The 26562-nt window shown below is 46.1% G+C and overlaps 1 protein-coding gene across 1 annotated transcript in view; it reads left to right on the forward strand.

Moving 5' to 3' along the window:
• The window catches only part of LOC137532382 (inter-alpha-trypsin inhibitor heavy chain H3-like), a 120474-nt gene that overhangs the window by 68791 nt on the left and 25121 nt on the right, over positions 1-26562 (forward strand). The window contains exons 17-20 of the mRNA XM_068252815.1: positions 2295-2324; positions 3428-3466; positions 5192-5209; positions 17312-17353. Of these exons, the coding sequence (XP_068108916.1) occupies positions 2295-2324; positions 3428-3466; positions 5192-5209; positions 17312-17353 (129 nt within the window). The remainder of the gene's footprint in view (positions 1-2294; positions 2325-3427; positions 3467-5191; positions 5210-17311; positions 17354-26562) is intronic.

Consider the following 26562-nt stretch of genomic DNA (forward strand, 5'->3'; position numbering starts at 1 on the left):
AAAGAACATCATACCAACAGTAAAATATGGTGGTGGTAGTGTGATGGTCTGGGGTTGTTTTGCTGCTTCAGGACCTGGAAGGCTTGCTGTGATAGATGGAACCATGAATTCTATTGTCTACCAAAAAATCCTGAAGGAGAATGTCCGGCCATCTGTTCGTCAACTCAAGCTGAAGCGATCTTGGGTGCTGCAGCAGGACAATGACCCAAAACACACCAGCAAATACACCTCTGAATGGCTGAAGAAAAACAAAATGAAGACTTTGGAGTGGCCTAGTCAAAGTCCTGACCTGAATCCTATTGAGATGTTGTGGCATGACCTTAAAAAGGCGGTTCATGCTAGAAAACCCTCAAATAAAGCTGAATTACAATAATTCTGCAAAGATGAGTGGGTCAAAATTCCTCCAGAGCGCTGTAAAAGACTCGTTGCAAGTTATCGCAAACGCTTGATTGCAGTTATTGCTGCTAAGGGTGGCCCAACCAGTTATTAGGTTCAGGGGGCAATTTCTTTTTCACACAGGGCCATGTAGGTTTTGCTTTTTTTTTCTCACTAAATAATAAAAAACATCATTTAAAACTGCATTTTGTGTTCAATTATGATATCTTTGACTAATAGTTAACGGTTTTTGATGAGCAGAAACATTTAAGTGTGACAAACATGCAAAAGAATAAGAAATCAGGAAGGGGGCAAATAGTTTTTCACACCACTGTATATTGTACCAGTAACATAATTTAAGTGTTAAAATAAAGGGCATAAATAGATCACAATGAGCATAATAAGAGTGTATACTGTTTAGGCAACAACAAAAGTTTGTTTCGGACGAGATGTGCCCTTCATCAGGCCTCTGTATAAAAGATTCCCATCAGCCCAGAGAAGCGCACTCCCTATCCAGCCGCATGGTGATCCTGTAGACCGGCTCTTGGGATGGTGTGACCGCCTCTGCTTGGTGCAGATGCTTCCTCTTTTAATATCCTATACAATTTTCTGGTTTCGCTCTTAACTGGACTGATGGGAATCTTTTATACAAAGGCCTGATGAAGGGCACAGCTCGCCCGAAACGAACTTCTGTTGTTGCTCATTAAGTCAAGCCAGATCGTATGTCTTGTCAGCTTCATGAAGGGTTGTCTTATCCTAAATATGGTAGCAGGAGAAAAGGGCGCCAGTGGCTAGTGGACAATTTGTGTGCCACCATAGGTGCTAATGAAAATATTGTTAATACGGCGCCAAAATGCAGAAAAATAGGCACCCGATAAATATTTTTTACAGATTTTAAAATATATTATGGTTTTTTAAAACTTGTAACATTATAGTTTTTGATAAATTGTTTTGTTTGTATGTACAAAATTTACATTTGAAAAGGCTTCAGGAAAGGGGGTTTTAGGGTTAGGCACCACCGGGGGGGGGGGGGGGGGGTATTAGGATTAGGCTCCACATGGTGGTCAGGTTATGCACCACAAGGGGCGGTCTTAGGGTTAGGCACCACCAGAGGGGTGGTTAGGGTTAGGCACCACTAGGGGCGGTCTTAGGGTAAGGCACCACTAGGGGCGGTCTTAGGGTTAGGCACCACTAGGGGGGTGGTTAGGGTTAGGCACCACTAGGGGCGGTCTTAGGGTAAGGCACCACTAGGGGCGGTCTTAGGGTTAGGCACCACCAGGGGGTCTTAGGGTTAGGCACCACCAGGGGCGCTCTTAGGGTTAGGCACCACCAGAGGGGTGGTTAGGGTTAGGCACCACCAGGGGGGTAGTTAGGGTTAGGCACCACTATGGGCGGTCTTAGGGTTAGGCACCACCAGGGGCGCTCTTAGGGTTAGGTAACACCAGGGGAGGGTTCTGTGTGAGAGTAGGTAAGCTGTATTATTAAATAATGAAAAGGATTATTAAGTAAATAGCTCTTTGTTTTCATTTCCCACCTCTTTTATAACAATACTTATTGTTTTCAGCTTCACTTTGCACCCAGTTGAAAACAATCTTTATCGTTTATAGCTATTTCAATATCCACTTGCGCCATTCTTTATCCAACCGTGCCCTTTTTTCCCCGCGTTCTTATCTCACGCATGCCTGCATATGGCCTTTGATGCTGCGTTGTAATATTCATGAAGACTGAACCTTTGGATTTAATTTACTATGAAAAGGATTCATTTTGTATTTTTGTGCTGATAAACATGAATCAATTTTTTGCTACTGCAACAATTTGTCGTAGTGTCTTAAAGAATTCTGTGTCCTCATAAAGTTTACCAAACATGTCACTTAAGGTTTAAAAAAAGGTCATAATCGGCTATTATTTTTTCTTTACAGCTCAGAGTCATCTGATCTCATCTTATCAATGTAAGTGTTTTAACATTCACTCATTCTTATAACCTATAACCTAGCTATGTACAGTACAACGTTACTGCTCTACTGCTAATATCTGGTTTGGCTTCTGTTTACTTTTCAGGAGAGCCACAGCTGTACTGTACTTCTGTTTTGCATAGATGAAAGCACTGATTTACTAACCCTTGCAATAAAAAAATAAATAAAATAAAGGACCTCAGTCCTCAGATAATTTCTTAGCAGGCTTAGTATCATACAGTAGGTGCCCATGTTTATCTCTTTATGGTGCATATGCACAAAAGAAAGACAGGAAAAGTTGGCATGCACAGGAAGAGCACAGCAATGTTATCAATAATTACACTGACAAGGTAGCGGGCATTACACAATTACTGCGACCCATGTTACCTACTGATATGTAATAACATGCAAAGTAGCATAACATATGTTACCTTAGCAACACTGGTGTCACCTTGGTAACCTGGGTTGTACTAACTGCACAATGTGCACTATCATGTCAGTGTAATTAAAGCGGAATATAACCCTGCATTTCAACTTTGCTCTAAAACATTATTTACAGTATATTATATGCAACCAGCATTTTTTTTTACTAGACCAGCATTGGAAGGGTTACACAGAGCTGTAAAGTTCCTGGAGATTTCTGCAGATGCATCCGAAGCTCAGATACTTACATTTTGTTTACATAAATGTATCTAAGTGTTGAATGTGACTCATCTCTCTGACTGAGCTGGAGGACAGCCAAAGTGTGTAACATTCAACACTTAGTTACATTTTGTTTACATAAATGTATCTATCTGAGCTTCGGATTCGTCTGCAGAAATCTCCAGGAACTTTAAAGCCCTGTGTAACCCTTCCAATGCTGGTCTATTTAAAAAAATGCTGGTTGCATATAATATACTGTAAATAATGTTTTAGAGCAAAGTTGAAATGCAGGTTATATTCCGCTTTAACGGAAAAAAAAATGAATGGCTTTTTCTGTATATGTCCTCATCTCACAAGAATGCGGTCACAACCAGTGGTGGTTTCAGTGTTTCTGCCATGTATATTCCTGACAGGCTGTGACATTTTTCCTTCTGACAGTTATCATATTTATTTGACAGTTCAGAGACACTATCAAAACATTCCAGTTTCTGCTCCCGGTAAGTATTTTACCATTACTCATTCTTAAAGCCTGTGTACAGTAAAATGTTCCTGCTCTACTGCTAATGTCTGGAAAGTAAAACAACAAAACAAAAGGGGTAACTGTAGTTGAAGGAATCACTCGGCACAAACCCTGATTCACAGATCGAGCTGCCTGTCTCAGATTGGCCACAGCCGGGGAGCGGATAACGCACTCGGCCATTACATAGCTGTAATACTAGTGCTGAATGTGTCAACAAGCATGCATGGCAGTGGGCACCAACTCTCAGCCAGGGCCGGTTCAAGTAACAATGGGGCCCTAGGGCAAGATTAGCCTGGGGGCCCCCAACAGACACCACCTTGACCAAAAAACGTCATCAGAGGCCCTTTGTTGCAGCCAAATTTCCATCCTGGGCCCCTGAGCTGGCTGCTGACCCTCCCCCAATCATCCCCCAACTTAACAGACTCTGCAGTGTCCCTGGGGAGCAACAGCTCAGATGGGGGAGGGACAACTTGGGGGCCCCTACAGGCTCTGGGGCCCTGGGGCAACTGCCTATTTTTTCCTATGGTAGCTCCGGCCCTGCTCTCAGCTACTGGCTGGAAAGTCATAGACTAGGCATTGGGGGTAAAGATGACAACTGGTAAGTATCATTTAGGGCAGGGCTTTTCAACCCTGTCCTAAAGTACCACATCACTGCATGTTTTGTGGAAAGCCAGAGAGGTAGTTAATCAGCTCTGCTGAGACACTAATTACCCCACCTGTGCATGTTTGTGGTTTTCTGCAAAACATGTACTGTTGGTGGGCCTTGAGGACAGGGATGAAAAGCCCTGATTTAGGGCTTTCAAGGGTAAAGCAAGACGTTTTGAATCAGGATGATACCATTTATTGGCCAACTTTAAAAGAGTAAGATTTTGGCTGTGCAGCCTTCTTTAGACTCTTAAAGTTTACTCTTTTTCTTTTAAAGTTTGCCATGAAATGGTCATAAAACGTGTTGCCGTATTGCAAATAAACTTTTTGCTGTTCTTAAAATCCCTGTTGTAACCAAGGAAAGCCACACCCCTTGTGTTTGTTGCCCTCCTTTGGTGGGCAGCCATTGGCCAGCCTCTTTTAGCTGGTAGATTCCAGTCCTGTGTTTTCCGAGAGAGAGCGACAACAGTACATTGAAGACTTCTGTATCCATGTGGAGACGGCTATTCTCCAAAAAGCTACATTGGTTGGTTTCCCTTCTTAGCAACCTCATTTTGTGAGTTCCACTCTCTTCTAACATTATTCCCATTGCCCGAACATACTACACCATTGGGCTCTCTGTGTTTACTGTCAAGGTACTTTTTCCTGTATCTCTCAATTTCCTGCAGAGGAACTTGTGTCTCCATCACAGGCCCCTTTCAATTTTGGGGTAACCTCTGACCACTCTGGATCTTTCTATCACAGCTGTATTTTATGACTGGTCTGGGGGTTCCCTGATTGGCCACTAGTGACATGTGATGCAGAGCGACTAAATGCAAAGCAGGTAATCCCAACCGGTCATTAGTAAATGCAGGTGTGATAGAAGGCGCAGACCACTGCACAACGCTGCACTAACACTGGCCTCAATAATCCAGCATCTGCTGTGAGGGTTATTGTGTTCTGATGAAGTTCTGCAATGCGCAGGGATACACAGGAGAATGTATGTAATGTATAACATGTAAATTATATTCTGTTATTAATATGTCACTAATATTCACTTTATTTTCCTTTTCAACAGGTTACACTGCAAGCCGGGGTAAGGAAATTAAAGTACTTTTCTTTGTAAAAGCAGAATTGACAATCATGTCTGTGTGTTGTGGAGACGTGTACAGATTGTGAACTTTTTCAAATGATCATGGAACCTGAAACAGCCCCTCTGAATGAGTTAGGAGCGGGTCACATGTGTGTTCTGCTGACATATACAGTAGCAATAAAAAGTATGTGAACCCTTTGGAATTATATGGGTTTCTGCACAAATTGGTCATAAAATGTGATCTGATCTTCTTCTAAGTCACAACAATAGTGTAATGATCCGCTCAGCTGGCTGCACAGGCAGACAGCTGTTTGACCATTCCTCAGGTCTGTGGGCTGCAGGTCTCTGGAAGAGAGACCTGTCTTTGCTTTGCAGGCTTCAGACCTGTTCTGCTGCTGAGGAATTTGCATACATTCTTTATGCAAATCGCCTACCTGCCTCCTTTGAAGGCTGGCAGTATAAAAGCCATGTTCTCCCACAATCCTTTGCCGGTCATGATGGTTTGTTAATACACTCCTGGAATGTCAGCCTTGCTATTGTTTGCTAAAGATTCTTAGTGTAATTCATGGGGTTTGCACTAGGCAATCCTTCTAGTGTAGTCAGGTTGTATTATCTGTATTGCCTGTTTGTCTTGTCCTTGTGATTGCACTGTCGCCAGCGGTAGGCGATGGTGAATCGTTTTGTCCAGTGCCTTGATCGCACTTGCTCTGGCGGAAAGAGCAGTGGATCCTGCTAACTCTGTTTCTGTACTTGGATCACACTTGCTCTGGTGGAAAAGAGCAGTGGATCCTGCTAACTCTGTTTCTGTACTTGGATCACACTTGCTCTGGTGGAAAAGCGCAGTGGATCCTGCTAAACTCTGTTTCTGTACTTGGATCACACTTGCTCTGGTGGAAAAGAGCAGTGGATCCTGCTAGCTTGGTTTCTCTACTTGGTTCACACTCGCTCTGGAGGAAAGAGCAGTGGATCCTTCCTGTCCTATCCCTGAACCCGGATCGCACTCGCTCTAGCGGAAGAGCGGTGGATCTTATCTGACCTATTCCTGTGTTCCGTTCGTTTGTCTGTCTGGAGCAAACGCTTGCGGTTGTCTGCGGTAAGGCAGCCGTTTAGCAAGCGTTTGTTATTTGTTCATTTGTGGTGAGTCGTTAGTCAGGGTGGCGTGCTTGTCTCTGTTGCGCTTAACGTGCGGAGACCGCGGCGTAAATGCGTTTGCTGTTGCGAATGAGTGCGGTGTTCGCGTTTAGCTAGCGTTTGTTATTTTCTGCACCTTCTGATTGTTGTTTGCTGTGCCTTTGCTACTTTCGTGTTCTGTCCTGCTCGGCCTTGTGCCACTATTTGGCAATCGCCATTCTTGCGATTGCGTTCTTGCTTTGTTTCTGCGGATGTGTGTTCACCGTCGCCAGGTGGCGACTAGATTGGGGAACACGCATTTGGTCTGTCTCTGTGCTCTCTCTCTCTCTTTAAGGGCTATCTTGCCCTGCCTTGCTTCCCATCGTACAATTCCTATCTGGCATCTGTGGCTGTGCAGAGGATCTGTTCCTCTGCACTCCACGGCTCCATCTGCCGGTGGGAATCACCCTCTACAGGTGCATTGCACCCTTGCTGGGTTCTCTCAGATTATACGCTTGTGGAGGATTTCCGCAGTGTCAGCGCGCATCCTGTGCGCTGACCACGGGAATAATTCCACAATCGTTACAAATAGACAAGCACTGTCTACTTAAACTAATACCACACAAATAAATAAAATGTTTCCATGTTTTTATTAAACACACCTATGTAAACATTCACAGTCCAGTGGACAAGGTATGTGTGAACCCTTGGATTTAATAATTGGTTGGACCTCCTTTGGCAGCAACAACTTCAACCAAACGTTTCCTGTAGTTGCAGATCAGACGTGCACAATGGTCAGGAGTAATTTTTGACCATTCCTCTTTACAGAATTGTTGCAGTTCAGCAATATTCTTGGGATGTCTGGTGTAAATCGCTTTCTTGAGGTCATGCCACAGCATCTCAATCGGGTTGAGGTCAGGACTCTGACTGGGCCACTCCAGAAGGTGTATTTTCTTCTGTTTAAGCCATTCTCTTGTTGATTTACTTCTATGCTTTGGGTCGTTGTCCTGTTGCAACACCCAACTTCTTCTGCGCTTCAGCTGGTGGACAGATGGCCTTAAGTTCTCCTGCAAAATGTCTTGATAGACTTGGGAATTCATTTTTCCTTTGATGATAGCAATCTGTCCAGGCCCCGACGCAGCAAAGCAGCCCCAAACCATGATGCCACCACCACCATACTTCACAGTTGGGATGAGGTTTTGATGTTGGTGTGCAGTGCCTCGTTTTCTCCTCATAGTGTTGTGTGTTTCTTCCAAACAACTCAACTTTGGTTTCGTCTGTCCAAAGAATATTTTGCCAGTACTGCTGTGGAACATCCAGGTGCTCTTTTGCAAACTTTAAACGTGCAGCAATTTTGTTTGGACAGCAGTGGCTTTCTCTGTGGTATCCTCCCATGAACTCCATTCTTGTTTAGTATTTTTCATATCATAGATTCGCTCACAGGTATGTTAGCATATTCCAGAGACTTTTGTAAGTCTTTAGCTAACACTCTAGGATTCTTCTTCACCTCATTGAGCATTCTGTGCTGTGCTCTTGCGGTCATCTTTACAGGACGGCCACTCCTAGGGAGAGTAGCAGCAGTGCTGAACGTTCTCCATTTATAGACATCTAGCCGACCCGCGTCGTAGCATACGCCGCATCTTTCTATCTAATAGAGTACGTGCCTCAACCTTGAAGCAAGAAGAAGTAGGCTTTACATGAGAAAATGTATGCGTGCTCAAATACCAAGTTTAACCCTAGCAAGTCTGGCTTTGCAAATCTGGCCTAATTGGCTATTCATGAGGCAATGCTCATGCAAATATGCATTTGCTTTCGCATGCCAAACTATGCAGGGTCAAAAAACCAATATCGCAAAGCAGTCCCCCTGCAGGAATTAGTTCATGCTACATTAGCACTATCCAGGAGCACCCTCCGGGGTGCCGCTGTGGTTCCCAGGCAGCGAGAGAGCCTGGGACCCTGCGGTCCCCCCAGTTGTATGGGGGAATTGGAAAGCCTCCCCATGGCGTTCCTGGATAGTGCTAATGTAGCATGAACTAATTCCCGCAGGGCGACCGCTTTGCAGTATTGTTTTTTTGACCCTGCATAGTTTGGCATGCGAAAGCAAATGCATATTTGCATGAGCATTGCCTCATAAATTAACCAATTAGGCCATATTTGCAAAGCCAGACTTGCTAGGGTTAAACTTGGTGTTTGAGCACACATCATTTTTCTCATGGAAAGTACTTCTTCTTGCTTGAAGGTTGAGGCACTTACTCTATTATATATATAGATTTGTCTTACCATGGACTGATGAACCACAAGGCTTTTTGAGATACCTTTATAACCCTTTCCAGCTTAATGCAAGTCAACAATTCTTATTCAAAAGGTCTTCTGAGAGCTCTTTTGTGTGAAGCATCATTCACATCACACAATGCTTCTTGGGAAAGGCAAACCTAAAACAAGAGTGTGTTTTTTTTATAGGTCCGGACAGCTGTAACCAACACCTCCAATCTCATCTCATTGATTGGACTTCACTCCACTTCACTCCAATTAGCTCTTGGAGATGTCATTAGTCTCGGGGGTTCACATACCTTTTCCACCTACACTGTGAATGTTTACATGGTGTGTTCAATAAAAACATGGAAACATTGAATTATTTGTATTGGTATTAGCTTAAGCAGATTGTGATAGCCTATTGTTGTGAGTTACAAGGAGATCAGATCACATTTTATTACCAATTTGTGCAGAAATCCGTATAATTCCACAGGGTTTACCTACTTTTTATTGCTACAGTACATCAGTGGAAGAGGATCTCCAGACCATTGCTGCCCAGGGCCAGATGTGATCACTGCTCAGTTCATCAGAACATCCGCTGTGCAGAACATGTGCAGTGCTGCATTGTTACACACTGGGCAGGACTGCAGCGGGACATATCTGATAAGCAGAGATTTGTAGTAATTGTCTATTGCTGCACCAGTGCCCACTGCTGTGCCCTGCAGCAGAACAGAGTATATGTGAGCCAGCCCTAAACAGCATACTCAGTGGGAGGGCTTTTACGTGGCTCCTCATATTATTGCTGTTGAGGTTACAAGAAGGCGGGGCTAAGACTGAACTCCTACAGAAGATCGCCTTCCCTGTGATATCAGTCTGACGCCCCAGATACACAACTGAATGGTGCACTAACTGATGGCAAAATTAAGATAAGCTAAAGTGAAAATCCCTGTACACTCATTATAAAAGTGATTTATCAGATATCTGTTTACATGGATAAAACGAGCTCTACACAGAGTCTACGCCAGACTAGAGTTGAGATTTAGGCTACTTTCCCACTTACCATGTTTCGTAGTGTCGCGGTACTCTCCCCGTCGCAGCTTGTCGCAAGGGCAAGGTAAGTCTATGGCAACTTACACACTGTGCCGATGCGGTGCGGAGGGAGCAGCAAAATCTACACTAGGCCGCTGCAAACTCTGCAGTATGTTGACGCATGATCTGTGCCTACCGTACAGATTATGCAGCAACACAAGACTGTGGTGACGCTGTGTGAATGAGCAATCATGGTTGTGGTGCAGCGCACAGACACAGAGCGACGAAATGTCAGTGACGTACTTCACTCAGCGGGGGCGGAGCTACTTATATTACTCTGTTGGCTCACTCTGCCCCAGGGTAATATGGATGGGGGAGTGGTGTGGTGTGGTGCGATTGTCCTGCCCCGAGCTCTCCTGCCACAGTTTGATAGCACCGTGCAATGTGTGACCTGCACCAAAGACCTACAACATCATCTTGCTGCAGATGGATACACAAGAAGATGCTCTATGCGAGAGTGTGCGAGAGCCTAATTTTGTTTAAACAATTATTGCACACTTTCTGTAAATCCAATAAATTTCATTTCACTTCTCAAATATCACTGTGTGTGTCTCCTATATGATATATTTAACTGACATTTTTTATCGTAACAACCAACGATTTATACAGGAAAATCATGATGATTAACAACGTTGCTTAAACTTTAGGATCTCACTGTAGATATAGGAAGTATTTCTGTTGCTGAAACCTGGATAATTAACATAAAAAAGTAGTTATCCTGAATAATTGACTACATCCCACTATATGTCACTACAGGGCCTCTTTAATTCCGGTTACATTTAGAACTAGACAAGATACATTTTCAAAGTGAATATGTTGATTAGTGGATACAGGGATGGTTTGGATCAGCACCCATCAAAGGAGGGAAGTGTGTGCCCAAGCTTGCAGCATTCCACACCACTGGAGCTGTGTCTTGTAAGGAAATCCACCAGAAGCAGGCACCTCCAATATAAAGGTTTGTCTCTTTATTGATTACATCAATTAAAAGCAGCGCTTACAACGACAGACCGCTGTTTCGAACTGGTACGCTCTTTATCAAGTTGTCAAAAGCTGCAATACGTATATCCACCAGCCACCACCCAATATATACACTACAGCAGCCTATCAGTGATCAGCGTTTGAATCCTCTAATGGCAGCACCGCTCCAGCATAGAGGACCTGATGGGAAACTGTGTAAAAGACACCTAGTCCCACCCCTCAGCTAAAGCCACTCCCACTGTCAAGAAAACAGGAGAAATAAATATACCAAAAATCTCACCAAATCATCTCAATAGATCACCTCATCCTCCCTGCACGAACCGCCGTGCTCCAGAGAAACCCCGACTGTGTCGCCGCAGCGGAAGAGACCGAAAACTGTATTGCTGTCACCAGCCAATCAACAGTCTCCGTCATCCACCAATCGCTGCATCCGCGTTTAGTGGAATAACCAATCCGCGTACGCCAAAATGGCTGTGCGCGGACAGTGTAGGCGTCACCACGCTCCCCCAGAGAACCAATAAGCAATCTGCAAGCCGCCTGCCTATCGCTGACACTAAAAGTCAGCATAAGACAAGTCCTCCGGGCGGGCCAATGTGAGGCTCGCATACCGCCAGCCAATCCCCGACCAACGAGGTCAGTACGGCGGCCAATAGTACGCGTCATGGGAGACCCACCTCCCAATGCGTCATGCGGCTTAACAGAACGGGTACAACATGCATGAGAACGATACACAGGTTATGTGGAGGAGGGATCAAATACCACTCCCCCACCACAACCAAAACAGCATGGTTGCCACAGCAACCATGCGATGCAACACGTAATCACTCTCCAGCACAGCGGCTCCCACAGGGCATAATACAGAGATACTAGTATCCCACTTGACATCTCAATTAACGCTGCCAAATGAGGAATATCCAAACGCCTTACACAAGCTACTGCTAAATATAGATGTGACTAAAAGCATAATAAAACATATAACCAAGAAAGAGAATTCAATGCCACTGAGACATTAGCATATTTTAGATGCAGAAGGACAAATCATAATCAAGGTTAAGGCCTCTATTCCCCAAACCCCCCAATTTCCTAATCCAAAAGGCTTCTCGTCTAGATAGTTCTTTGTCACGATCACGCCCACCCCCCCATCCAATAGGAACCCCATCAATAACCTGAACCCTTAGTTGTGAAACATTGTGCCCAGCTTCAGCAAAGTGCCTTGCCACCACCTGTGTTCTATCACCATTCCTGATGGCTGACTTGTGAGACGAAAGTCTCACTTTGAGAGCCTTAGTAGTTTTGCCCACATAGGATTGACCACAGGGGCATTTAAGTAAGTAAATTACAAACGTCGAGTTGCAATCATAATGCTCTCTAATAGTAAATGGTGTGCTCTTCGAAGGATGTCTAAAGACATCTCCTTTGATGATAGAACTACACAAGTGGCAGCTAAGACAGGGGTATGTACCCTTTCTGCCCTCCCGGGGTTTCCATGTTATGGCCTTAGTGTGGACTAATTTATCCCTAATTGTGGGTGCTTTTTTAAAAGATGACAGCGGGGGGTACCAGAACTCTGGGACCCTTGGGAAAGCCTCCCTCAATAAATGCCAGTGCTTCCGGATCACATTTGTGATCTGTGTACTGCACGTATTGAAGGTGGAAACGAAAGGCATACGGAATGCTTTGTCTCTAGCTCTACTCTTTCTGTTAGAAGCATTGAATGTATGGGCAGGGTAGCCTCTCTGTCTAAATTTCTGTTTCATTTTAGTTAACTGGACTTCCCGATTCGTTCCCTCCGGAACAATTCTGGCCACTCTCTTAAATTGACTACCTGGGATGGAATTTTTTATCTGAGTGGGGTGGAAACTAGAATAATGTAAAACTGAGTTCCTATCCGTAGTTTTAGTGTATAGATCAGTACTCAACCCCGATCCCTCCCTATAGACTACTGTATCTAAGAAGGAAACCCTCTGTGCATCGACATGAGCTGTTAGGCGTATTGCAGGACATCGCTCAGAAAGGCAACATCCCACATGATGGGGGTGTGGAGGCTGTAGACTGGTATGTGATGACTCACCTTGATCTCTCTGATGGACAACGGAAATTCCTCCTTAATCTGTTGAGGATCGTATTGCATTACAATTATTTTCGATTTGAGGATAGTTTTTATGTACAACAGAGGGGAACTGCGATGGGGTCGAACGTGGCCCCGTCCTATGCAAATCTTTTTATGGGTTTGTTTGAGGAGTCGTTTGTCTATATGGATGTACTTTTCCGCCAGCACGTGAAGTGCTGGTGGAGGTACATTGACGATATTTTTTGTTTGTGGGCGGGGCCGCGTTCGACTCTAGATCAATTTTTATGTTGCCTCTCTGAGCGATGTCCTGCAATACGCCTAACAGCTCATGTCGATGCACAGAGGGTTTCCTTCTTAGATACAGTAGTCTATAGGGAGGGATCGGGGTTGAGTACTGATCTATACACTAAAACTACGGATAGGAACTCAGTTTTACATTATTCTAGTTTCCACCCCACTCAGATAAAAAATTCCATCCCAGGTAGTCAATTTAAGAGAGTGGCCAGAATTGTTCCGGAGGGAACGAATCGGGAAGTCCAGTTAACTAAAATGAAACAGAAATTTAGACAGAGAGGCTACCCTGCCCATACATTCAATGCTTCTAACAGAAAGAGTAGAGCTAGAGACAAAGCATTCCGTATGCCTTTCGTTTCCACCTTCAATACGTGCAGTACACAGATCACAAATGTGATCCGGAAGCACTGGCACTTATTGAGGGAGGCTTTCCCAAGGGCCCCAGAGTTCCGGTACCCCCCGCTGTCATCTTTTAAAAAAGCACCCACAATTAGGGATAAATTAGTCCACACTAAGGCCATAACATGGAAACCCCGGGAGGGCAGAAAGGGTACATACCCCTGTCTTAGCTGCCACTTGTGTAGTTCTATCATCAAAGGAGATGTCTTTAGACATCCTTCGAAGAGCACACCATTTACTATTAGAGAGCATTATGATTGCAACTCGACGTTTGTAATTTACTTACTTAAATGCCCCTGTGGTCAATCCTATGTGGGCAAAACTACTAAGGCTCTCAAAGTGAGACTTTCGTCTCACAAGTCAGCCATCAGGAATGGTGATAGAACACAGGTGGTGGCAAGGCACTTTGCTGAAGCTGGGCACAATGTTTCACAACTAAGGGTTCAGGTTATTGATGGGGTTCCTATTGGATGGGGGGTGGGCGTGATCGTGACAAAGAACTATCTAGACGAGAAGCCTTTTGGATTAGGAAATTGGGGGTTTTGGGGAATGGAGGCCTTAACCTTGATTATGATTTGTCCTTCTGCATCTAAAATATGCTAATGTCTCAGTGGCATTGAATTCTCTTTCTTGGTTATATGTTTTATTATGCTTTTAGTCACATCTATATTTAGCAGTAGCTTGTGTGAGGCGTTTGGATATTCCTCATTTGGCAGCGTTAATTGAGATGTCAAGTGGGATACTAGTATCTCTGTATTATGCCCTGTGGGAGCCGCTGTGCTGGAGAGTGATTACGTGTTGCATCGCATGGTTGCTGTGGCAACCATGCTGTTTTGGTTGTGGTGGGGGAGTGGTATTTGATCCCTCCTCCACATAACCTGTGTATCGTTCTCATGCATGTTGTACCCGTTCTGTTAAGCCGCATGACGCATTGGGAGGTGGGTCTCCCATGACGCGTACTATTGGCCGCCGTACTGACCTCGTTGGTCGGGGATTGGCTGGCGGTATGCGAGCCTCACATTGGCCCGCCCGGAGGACTTGTCTTATGCTGACTTTTAGTGTCAGCGATAGGCAGGCGGCTTGCAGATTGCTTATTGGTTCTCTGGGGGAGCGTGGTGACGCCTACACTGTCCGCGCACAGCCATTTTGGCGTACGCGGATTGGTTATTCCACTAAATGCGGATGCAGCGATTGGTGGATGACGGAGACTGTTGATTGGCTGGTGACAGCAATACAGTTTTCGGTCTCTTCCGCTGCGGCGACACAGTCGGGGTTTCTCTGGAGCACGGCGGTTCGTGCAGGGAGGATGAGGTGATCTATTGAGATGATTTGGTGAGATTTTTGGTATATTTATTTCTCCTGTTTTCTTGACAGTGGGAGTGGCTTTAGCTGAGGGGTGGGACTAGGTGTCTTTTACACAGTTTCCCATCAGGTCCTCTATGCTGGAGCGGTGCTGCCATTGGAGGATTCAAACGCTGATCACTGATAGGCTGCTGTAGTGTATATATTGGGTGGTGGCTGGTGGATATACGTATTGCAGCTTTTGACAACTTGATAAAGAGCGTACCAGCTCGAAACAGCGGTCTGTCGTTGTAAGCGCTGCTTTTAATTGATGTAATCAATAAAGAGACAAACCTTTATATTGGAGGTGCCTGCTTCTGGTGGATTTCCTATGTTGATTAGTGGTGATTATAAGGAATTAACTTTGGAGCTTGCCTTTACTAAACCAAATATTCCCCATCCTGTATCCACCTTGGTGGCACCACAGGATGCCCAAAGACCGAGCAGCAGTGATATGCAGAGACGAAAAGCTGCTGCGGAACATCATGTTCCTCCCCTCACACCTCTTCCTCCCCAGGGAGGCAGGGCTTACCCAGAAGGTGGAGCCCACAGGAGCCGGGATTGTCTAATGACCAATCACAGCTCACAAGGCTTTATCCAATAGACAGGAAAAGCACACTTCTAAACCTTTTAGGACTTAATTAAAATAAAATCATCTACATACAGTGGGATGCGAAAGTTTTGGGCAACCTTTGTTAATCGTCATGATTTTCCTGTTTAAATCATTAGTTGTTAGGATACAAAATGTCGGTTAAATATATCATATAGGAGACACGCTGTAACGATTGGTGTCAGCTCGCACAGAGAATCTGATTATTGGTGATCTGCAGTATCACCAAGAATGCAGATATATACCTGATTATGGATGATCTGCAGAATCACCAATAATACAGATATAGTGCTAACCTCTGGACACCTCTAATAAAGTATATAGTGAGTGTTTGGTGTAACAGTATGAGTAACCCACCTGAAGAGCAGGTGGCCCTAGGCAGGACAGGAAGTACTGCTACTGCTATACAGAGTACAGAAACCTTCCAGCAGCCTGAGACTCTCCAAGGGGTGGAGTCAGGCTGAAGGTAGGAAGGACCAGAGAGTGAGTGACACCTGAAGGTGGATGTCACTGACTGATCTTGGAGACTATCTCTTAAGCGGAGAGAGATAGCTCTCGAGGTCGGGCAAGCCAGGTCGGCAACACACGGACAGACAAAGTACAAAAGACAGAAGGCTGATTCGGTATCCAGGGCAGTCAGGGTTTGGCAACGGTATATCGGTTATGCGTGGTACCGAATCAGAAAGCAGAGGGATAGTCAGGAAAGCAATAGGTCATAACAGATATCAATAATACCTAGTCTTGGGTGTGAGGTCCGTGGTCTCAGCACCCTGGAACTAGTGTGATGTATAACAGAATGATAACACAAGTTCCCTAGTCTTGGGTGTGAGGTCCGTGGTCTCTACACCCTGGAACTAGTCTGATGTATAACAGAATGATAACACAAGTTCCCTAGTCTTGGGTGTGAGGTCCGTGGTCTCTACACCCTGGAACTAGTCTGAAGTATAACAGAATAATAACACAAGTTCCCTAGTCTTGGGTGTGAGGTCGGTGGTCTCTACACCCTGGAACTAGTCTGAAGTATAACAGAATAATAACACAAGTAATCTGGCTCAGTGTGAATTCCCAGGTCCTCCTGCTTCAAACACACTGTAGAATCTGACTAAGGTCTGAGTGCTTCCACGTAGTGATCACAACGGCAGACAATTTGAGAGTGGCCAGCAGTAACCATATATAGAGCAGTGCTCTCTGGCGCCGCCCTAAAGTGATCAACCAATGGTTACCAGCTCTCCCCCCTTGGCCATCATAAAAGTTCTGCCTTTCAGCGCGCGCGCGTATTCCTAAACCTATGTGAACTAACAGGCTCAGCCACCCCAGCTGCACGCTGCTGCAAACCGCCCGCTGGACGCGGAACCAGCCGCCTCGCTATCAATACATGCGACGGCTTTTCCGCGTTCTGCCATGTCACTAGATGCACGCTTCCGCGTGCAGACCGCCGCGTTGGACGCGGAATAAGCCGCCTTGCTGCTAGTACACGCGGCGGCTTTTCCGCGTTTTCTCACACACACACAGCGATATTTGAAAAGTGAAATGAAGTTTATTGGATTTACAGAAAGTGCACAATAATTCTTTAAATAAAATTAGGCAGGTGCATAAATTTGTCATTTTATTGATCCTAAAACCTTTAGAACTAATTATTGGAACTCAAATTGGCTTCATAAGCTCAATGACCCTTGACCTACATACACAGGTGAATCCAATTATGAGAAAGAGTATTTAAGGAGGTCAATTGTAAGTTTCCCTCTTTGGAGGTCTCAAAACAACTCTCAAAGGACCTGAAGTCTAAGATTGTTCACCATCATGCTTTAGGGGAAAGATACAGAGAGTTGTCTCAGAGATTTCAGCTGTCTGTTTCCACAGTTAGGAACATATTGAGGAAATGGAAGACCACAGGCTGTGTTTATGTCATGTATATTCCTGACAGGCTGTTGACATTTTTGTTATCATATTTATTCCACAGCTCAGAGTTACTATCCAAACATTCCAGCTGCATCTTCTCCCGGTAAGTATTTTACCATTAACTCATTCTTAAAGCCTATGTGCGGTAAAATGTTCCTGCTCTGCTACTAATGTCTGGAAAGTAAAAAACAAAACAAAAGGGGTAACTGGAATTGAAGGAATCACTCTGCACAAACCCTGATTCACAGATCGAGCTGCCTGTCTCAGATTGGCCCCAGCCGGGGAGCGGATAAGTCCCATGTACTTAGCCATTACATAGCTGTAATATCAGTGCTGAAAGTGCCACCAAGCATGCATGGCAGTGGGCACCAACTCTCAGCTACTGTGTAGAGAAATGCCATCACTGAAGATATTGGCTGGGAAGTCATTGACTGGGCATTGGGGGTAAAGATCACAACTGGTAAGTATTATTTAGGGCTTTCAAAGGCAGGAAGTTTTGAATATGGATGACACCATTTATTGGCTAACTCTAGCGTTGCCGTAATGCAAATAAACTTTTTGCTGTTCTTAAAATCGCTGTTGTAACCAAGGACAGCCACACCCATTGTGTTTGTTGCCCTCCATTGGTGGACAGCCATTGGTCAGCCTCTTTTAGCTGGTAAATTCCAGTCCTGTGTTTTCCGAGAGAGAGACCACAGTACATTGAAGACTTCTGTATCCATGTGGAGACGGCTATTCTCCAAAAAGCTACATTGGTTGCTTTCCTTTCTTAGCAACCTCATTTTGTGACCCCTCTCTTCTAACATTATTCCCATTGCCCGAACATACTACACCATTGGGCTCTCTGTGTTTACTGTCAAGGTACTTTTTCCTTTTTATTTTATGACGGGTCTGGGGGTTCCCTGATTGGCCATTGGTGACATGTGATGCAGAGTGACTAAATGCAAAGCAGGTAATCCTGACCGGTCATTAGTAAATGCAGGTGTGATAGAAGGCGCAGATCACTGCACAATGCTGCACTAACACTGGCCTCAATAATTCAGCATCTGCTGTGAGGGTTGTTGTGTTCTGATGAAGTTCTGCAATTCACAGGGATTAGAGATGGCCCAAATGGTTAGACCACAAACTTATTTGTGCAAACTTCGGTGGTTCGCGTTCGCGGTGAACTGCAAACTTTATTCGAGTTCGACCCACTCCCTATACTACATCATTAGGCTCAACCTTGACCCTCTACATCACAGTCAGCAGACACAGGGAAGCCAATCTGGCTACACTTCTTCCTGCCTGGAGGCCCCCCCTCCCCCTTATATAAGGGAGCTGCATCGGCCATTATTTCACTCGGTCTGGCTGCAGTAGTTAGAGAAGGGGAAAAAACCTTCTGTGGACATAGGGAAAGCTTAGTTAGGCTGTTGTTAGGCTTGTTAGCTTGCTCCTTGCCAATACCCATTGCTAAGAACCACCCCAAAACAGCTCTTTTGAGAGCTAATGTTCTTTTGATGTGTTTTTTTTTGTGTGTGTGTAGCCCACTGACACTTGCATATACAGCCCTGTTAGTCGCAGCTGGCCCTTAGTAATTGCTACTGTGTAAGGCCCAGCACATTCAGTGACTACCTTTTCACTGCACCTGTGTGGGACAGCTGCATATTTGTAATACCAGTCACTGCATACCTGTTCATGTTTACTGCACCTGCGTGACAGCACACAGCACGCAGTGTTATATATACCAGTCATTGCATACCTGTTCACGGTACCTGTGTGTGTGTGACAGCTGCACATTTGTAATACTAGTCACTGCATACCTGTTCACGGTACCTGTGTGTGTGACAGCTGCACATTTGTAATACTAGTCATTGCATACCTGTTCACGGTACCTGTATGTTTGTGTCAGCGGCACATTTGTAATACTAGTCACTGCATACCTGTTCACGGTACCTGTGTGTGTGACAGCTGCACATTTGTAATACTAGTCACTGCATACCTGTTCACGGTACCTGTGTGTGTGTGACAGCTGCACATTTGTAATACTAGTCATTGCATACCTGTTCACGGTACCTGTATGTTTGTGACAGCGGCACATTTGTAATACTAGTCACTGCATACCTGTTCACGGTACCTGTGTGTGTGACAGCTGCACATTTGTAATACTAGTCACTGAATACCTGTTCACGGTACCTGTGTGTGTGTGTGTGTGTGTGTGTGTGTGTGTGTGTGTGTGTGTGTGTGTGTGTGTGTGTGTGTGTGTGTGTGTGTGTGTGTGTGTGTGTGTGTGTGTGTGTGTGTGTGTGTGACAGCTACACATTTGTAATACTAGTCATTGCATACCTGTTCACGGTACCTGTGTGTGTGACAGCTGCACATTTGTAATACTAGTCACTGCATACCTGTTCACGGTACCTGTGTGTGTGACAGCTGCACATTTGTAATACTAGTCACTGCATACCTGTTCACGGTACCTGTGTGTGTGACAGCTGCACATTTGTAATACTAGTCATTGCATACCTGTTCACGGTACCTGTATGTTTGTGTCAGCGGCACATTTGTAATACTAGTCACTGCATACCTGTTCACGGTACCTGTGTGTGTGACAGCTGCACATTTGTAATACTAGTCATTGCATACCTGTGCACGGTACCTGTATGTTTGTGACAGCGGCACATTTGTAATACTAGTCACTGCATACCTGTTCACGGTACCTGTGTGTGTGACAGCTGCACATTTGTAATACTAGTCACTGAATACCTATTCACGGTACCTGTGTGTGTGACAGCTGCATATTTGTAATACTAGTCACTGCATACCTGTTCACGGTACCTGTGTGTGTGTGTGACAGCTGCACATTGTATTGATACCTGTCACTGCATACATGTTCACGGTACCTGTGTATGTGCGTGACAGCTGCACATTTGTAATACTAGTCACTGCATACCTGTTCACGGTACCTGTGTGTGTGTGTGTGTGTGTGTGTGTGTGTGTGTGTGTGTGTGTGACAGCTACACATTTGTAATACTAGTCATTGCATACCTGTTCACGGTACCTGTGTGTGTGACAGCTGCACATTTGTAATACTAGTCATTGCATACCTGTTCACGGTACCTGTATGTTTGTGACAGCGGCACATTTGTAATACTAGTCACTGCATACCTGTTCATGGTACCTGTGTGTGTGACAGCTGCACATTTGTAATACAAGTCACTGCATACCTGTTCACGGTACCTGTGTGTTTGTGACAGCGGCACATTTGTAATACTAGTCACTGCATACCTGTTCACGGTACCTGTGTGTGTGACAGCTGCACATTTGTAATACTAGTCACTGCATACCTGTTCACGGTACCTGTGTGTGTGTGTGTGTGTGTGTGTGTGTGTGTGTGTGTGTGTGTGTGTGTGTGTGTGTGTGTGTGTGTGACAGCTGCACATTGTATTGATACCTGTCACTGCATACATGTTCACGGTACCTGTGTGTGTGTGTGACAGCTGCACATTTGTAATACTAGTCACTGCATACCTGTTCACGGTACCTGTGTGTGTGACAGCTACACATTTGTAATACTAGTCACTGCATACCTGTTCACTGCACCTGTGTGACTGCACATTGTATTAGTCAAGTCAGTGCATACCTTTCACTTCATCCCCCCCGATATGGACAAAAAAGGCAGAGGCAGACCCAGAGGCAGGCCACCCGGCAGATCTGTTTGAGGTCGAGCTGACATGATTTCGTGCGGCCCTGGTCCAAAGTACAGTGTTCAGAAGAAGGCATGTGCCATCAACTCCCGAGATTGTCAGGACGTAGTTGACTATTTAACACAGAACACCATCTTCTGCAGCCACCAGCGCTACTACAAGCACCACATCCGCTCCATTTGACACTTCGCAGGAGTTATTTGGTGGGGAATTAACTGATTAACAGCCATTATTGTCACAACAAGATGAAGGCGCTAAGCAAGTTACACCACCTCATATGTCTGAGTTAGGCGTCACTTTGGACGTAGGGTGTGAGGAGAAGGAGGATGAAGTACCTGGTGCTGGTGCAGTTTTGGAGGTGTCTGATACAAGCGAAGCTGGGGAGGATGAATATGATGATGATGATGATACTGCCATGGATGCGAAGTGGGATCCTAATAGACAAGATGACCATGGGGACAGTTCAGGGGGGGAGTCAGAGAGGAGTAGGAGGAGACGAATTGCTGAAAGAAGCAGAGGAAGCTCGTCGTCAGAAACAGCTGGTGGCAGTGTCCGGCACCATGTATCGCCAGCTATGGACAGCCAGCCAACATTCCCTTCAACATCAGCTTCTGATGCCACCATAATGCCATCACCCCAGGGCTCAGCAGTGTGGAAATTTTTGGGTGTGTCTGCCTCAGATGAGAGCAATGCCATCTGTACTCTCTGCCGCCAAAAATTGAGCCGAGGAAAGGCCAATACCCGCGTAGGGACAACTGCCTTATGAAGGCACATGGAGAAAAAGCACAAACGGCAATGGGAAGACCACCTGAGGAAAAACAGCACACAAAAGCAAAGCCACCCTCCTTCTCTTCTTCCTCCTTTAGGTGCATTATCTTCAGCCGCTTTCTCCCTTGCACCTTCACAGCCACCCTCCTCCACTCCGCCTCTCACCTTGAGCGGTTCCTGTTCCTCTGCCCACAGCAGCAGCCAGGTGTCCGTGAGGGAAATCATTGAGCGGAAGAAGCCAATGTCTGCCAGTCACTCCCTTGCCCGGCGTCTGACAGCTGGACAGGCAGAACTGTTAGCTCGCTAGCTGTTACCATACCAGCTGGTGGACTCAGAGGCCTTCCGAAAATTTGTGGCGATTGTAACACCGCAGTGGAAGATACCAGGCCACAATTATTTCTCAAAAAAGGCGATACCAAAACTGTACCATGAAGTTGAAAGGCAAGTGGTGTCATCTCTGGCACACAGCGTTGGGTCAAGGATCTGTCTGACCACGGATGCCTGGTCTGCAAAGCACGGTCAGTGCAGGTACATTACTTACACAGCCCATTGGGTCAACCCGTTGACTGCTGGCAAGCAGGGAGTACGTGGCTGTGCAGCGGATCTAGTTGTGACACCTCCGTGGCTTGCAGGCAGGCCTGCTGCCACCTCCTCTCCTTCTCCTACTCCTCCTGCTACATCCTCTTCACTGTCGTCCTCCTCCTCCTCCTTGGCTGAGTGGCAGTGCTACACTACTGGTGCTGCAATCACCTCTCCAGCTACACAGCCCCAGCTCCCCACGGCCTATGCTGCATGCCAGGTACGACGGTGTCACGCCATCTTAGACGTTATGCCTCAAAGCGGAGAGTCACACTGGAGCAGCTCTCCTGGCTGCTCTTAACAAACAGGTGGATCAGTGGCTGACCCCGCACCAACGGGAGATCGGCAACGTGGTGTGTGACAACGGCAGCAATCTGATTTCAGCTTTGAATTTGGGAAAGTTGACACATGTACCCTGAATGGCACATGTGCTGAATCTAATAATTCAGAGATTTGTGTCTAAGTCCCCAGGCTTACAGGACGTCCTGAAGCAGTCCAGGAAGGTGTGTGTCTTACACGGCCATGGCACGCTTGGCCGATATTCAGCGGAGAAACAACTTATCGGTGAGGCGTTTGATTTGCGATAGCCCAACTCACTGGAATTCAATGCTCCTGATGTTTAACCGCCTGCTACAACAGGAGAAAGCCGTCAACCAGTATCTGTACAACTACAGTAAAAGGACATGCTCTGGGGAGATGGGATTGTTCTGGCCGAAGTACTGGACACTCATGCCAAATGCCTGCAGGCTCATGCGGCTGTTTGAGGAGGTGACTGTCATGATATAGCAGCTAGTTATGATGTGGGATAATATGGAAGCATGCATATGTTTCATTTTTCTGCCTGTGTCACGTGTATGTCTGCTAAGAGGAAGCTGTTACTTGGGCGCTAGCCTGGGGTAAGGAAGTGGCTCATTAGGCCACTAGTTGTCACCTTTGATCTGCTGTCCCAGGTGTGATTGTCTGTGAAACTAAATTTGCTTTGTATTCCTGGGGTAGTAGGGTACTGCTAATTAGCAGCCATCTGAGGGAGAACAATAGCAGACAATATCGGATGTGATTGTCTGTGTCTGTTTACAGGCAATTACAGGCAAACTGCTACCTGTAACCAAAATGCAATCTTTTGATGTATAGACTTGTACCTGGGGAAATTGGATGTTAAGGAAGTCTTTTGTTGTGTGTGTGCTATAATACACTTTTCACATGTGGATGTTAGATCTCTGGGAATCAAATTATCTCTGAGGATGTAATTAAAACTAGTTCGCCCCGTCCAAACAGGCTTGCAGCCTCAAGGCAGATATTCCAGCATAAAAAGCAGGGGGTAGATACCTAAAATCAGTCCCCTCCTGACGGTAGCTGCAGCTGGACTCCCCGGCCCAAGCTAAGTGGGCTCCTGGTCCAACCAGAACTGTGTCCGTCCACAAAAGTCCAAGGTTCTTCTATCTGGATCCCTGTTATTTTGGTAAGCAAATCGCTTTGTGTGTATCTTGTAATTTTTACTTTGTAACTTTTTTACTTTGTTTTTTGTACATCTTTTGTATATATTAATTTCTGCATTGTTCCATGTTTTTCTGGAATATTAAATTGTTATTTAATAAGATTGACTTCTGCTGTACTAAACTAACACTCATAGCCCAGAAGAGACTGAAGTGTAACCGTGTATAAGTTCATGCCTGATTGTATGATTGAGCAACACTACCGTATGAGATTGTAATTGCATTGTGTGTATGGGGCCCTTCTGCGCTCGACAGCCAAGTGGGAGGTCTAACAGTATCGTTCGGAATGACTGTTAGTAGTTTTGCTTCACTACAGTGTCAGATTGCAACTGTGTGTGTGTGCATGGCGTTCTCGTATTCGGCCTAAAGCGCAAAGCTGACCCAAATACGAAAACGCAGATTGCGTGTTGAGCACTCGACAACTGAGTGGACGTGTCTAGCAACGGCTAGTGGTGGCAGTGGGAAGTGTTTGAGGGGTCCGAGCCTTGTTTGTAGCTTGAATAAGGCTGCTCCCCGCTTGATCTGGGCAAACGGGAACCGTATACGCAGGCGTGCCCCGGGCCGGTTCCTGACAGTGACAAACATGGTGAATCGCAGTGAAGGCGCCATCAGTGACTTGATCCAATATGCTTTCTTCCTGGAGCGTGCCATGCGTAGAGTGTTGGATCAAGCTGTGGAGGAGCGTGAACAGGAACAGGAGGAAGAGTTGTGGGATCAATTACCAGTAGAACCAGATGTTTCCTCAACACCTGCAGCAGCACAGAGGAGGGGGGAGGAGGAGGAGTCAGATGATTTTTTTTGAGGAGGATGCGGAAGAACAACCGCAGCAGGCGTCGCAGGGGGCTTGTGCTGCTCAACTTTTCCGTGGTACTCTTCATGGCTGGGGGGAGGAGGAGAACTTACCTGACATCACTGAGGAAGAGCAAGAGGAGATGGATAGTACGTCTGCATCCAAATTTGTGCAGATGGCGTCTTTCATGCTGTCCAGCCTGTTGAGGGACCCCTGTATAAAAAAACTCAAGGGGAATGACCTGTACTGTGTGGCCACGCTACTAGATCCTCGGTATAGGCACAAAGTAGCGGAGGTGTTACCAACTCACCAGAAGGCAGAATGGATGCAGCACTTGCACAACAAGCTGGCAAGTATGCGTTACAGCGCGTTTAAGGGTGATGTCACAGCACAACGGAATAAAGGTACCACTGCCAGTAATCCTTCTCCCATGTCCACGCAGGCAAGGACAGGGCGCTCCAGCGATCTCATGGTGATGTCAGACATGCGGACATTCTTTAGTCCAACGTCGCCGTAGCCCTTCCGGATCCACCCTCCACCAACGCCTCGACCAGTAGGTAGCCGACTAACCTGGCCTTAACTGCGGATGTAGACACTATGAGCAGCGATGAACCCCTGGACTACTGGGTGCGCAGGCTTGACCTATGGCCAGAGCTGTCACAATTTGCCATCCAACTTCTGTCTTGCCCTGCCTCAAGTGCCCTGTCAGAAAGGACCTTCAGCACAGTTGGAGGCATTGTCACTGAGAAGAGAAGTTGCCTAGGTCAAAAAAGTGTTCAGTACCTCACCTTTATCAAAAGGAATGAGGCATGGATCCCGGAGGGCTACTGCTCGCCCGAAGACTAAGTCAGTCCCCACACACAGCATCTCTGCCTGCAGGCTGTGTGACTGCCTGCCCCAAGACTAATTCAGTCCCCACACAGCATCTCTGCCTGCACGCCGCTTGACTGCCTGCCCCAAGACTAATTCAGTCCCCACACAGCATCTCTGCCTGCAGGCCGCTTGACTGCCTTCTCTGCCACCACCAACAGGGTCCAGGACTCCAGGCGGATTCCTGAATTTTGAAGGCCGCTGCTAGCGCTAACAAAACCAATACCAATTTTTTCTGGTGCGTGTACATGCCTGCCTAATTTTTCTGGCTGCACTGCAGCTGCAACAACAAAACAAAAGGCATGTACATGCGTCAATTCCCCTTCGTGATCGTTACCTTGCCTCGGTGAAGGGGCTTGCGTATCACAATGAAGCAATGACCGCTGGCTAAATGAGTGTGTCAGGGGGCACACCCAAGATAAGGTCGTTACTTCATTGTGGACGGACCAAATTCGATCAGCTGGACAGACACTGTTGTTCTGTCATTGAGCTATACCAGCCTGGCGACCATATGAGCTTGAAAACCGCCACGGCCTGCACTCTCGCCATGGTGCGCAACAGTCCAGCACGGCTGTTTGCGGTGCGTTACACAGTGAGTTTGGTGTGTCAGTGTGAAGCAGTACACTAATTACACTCCCTGATTGATGTATACACATGCAAGATGTTTTAAAGCACTTTAGGCCTCCAATTTAGCATGCAATGTGATTTCTGCCCTTAAAACGCTGCTTTGCGTGAAATCCAGATTTTTCCCCGGGACTTTTGGAGTGTATCCCACTCCGCCATGTCCCCTCCAGGTGTTAGACCTCTTGAAACATCTTTTCCATCACTTTTCTGGCCAACATTAATGTTTGTAATTTTCAAAGTTCGCCTCCCCATTGAAGTCTATTGCGGTTTGCGAAAGTTAGTGCGAACCCGAACTTTTGCGGAAGTTTGCTTTTGAGGTTCGCGAACCTAAAATTGGAGGTTCGAGCTATCTCTAACAGGGGTACACACAGGGCCGCACCTGGGTGGGTGCTGCGGGTGCATTGCACCCAGGCGCCTCTCTCTGACAGGCGCCGCCTGGCCGCCGATCACCCCCTCTGGCCGCCGCCCCCTCCCTCTAGCCGCGTCAGACTTCGATCAGGCAGCGACC

Source organism: Hyperolius riggenbachi, chromosome 9 (assembly GCF_040937935.1).
Source record: "Hyperolius riggenbachi isolate aHypRig1 chromosome 9, aHypRig1.pri, whole genome shotgun sequence".
Taxonomy (NCBI): Eukaryota; Metazoa; Chordata; class Amphibia; order Anura; family Hyperoliidae; genus Hyperolius; species Hyperolius riggenbachi.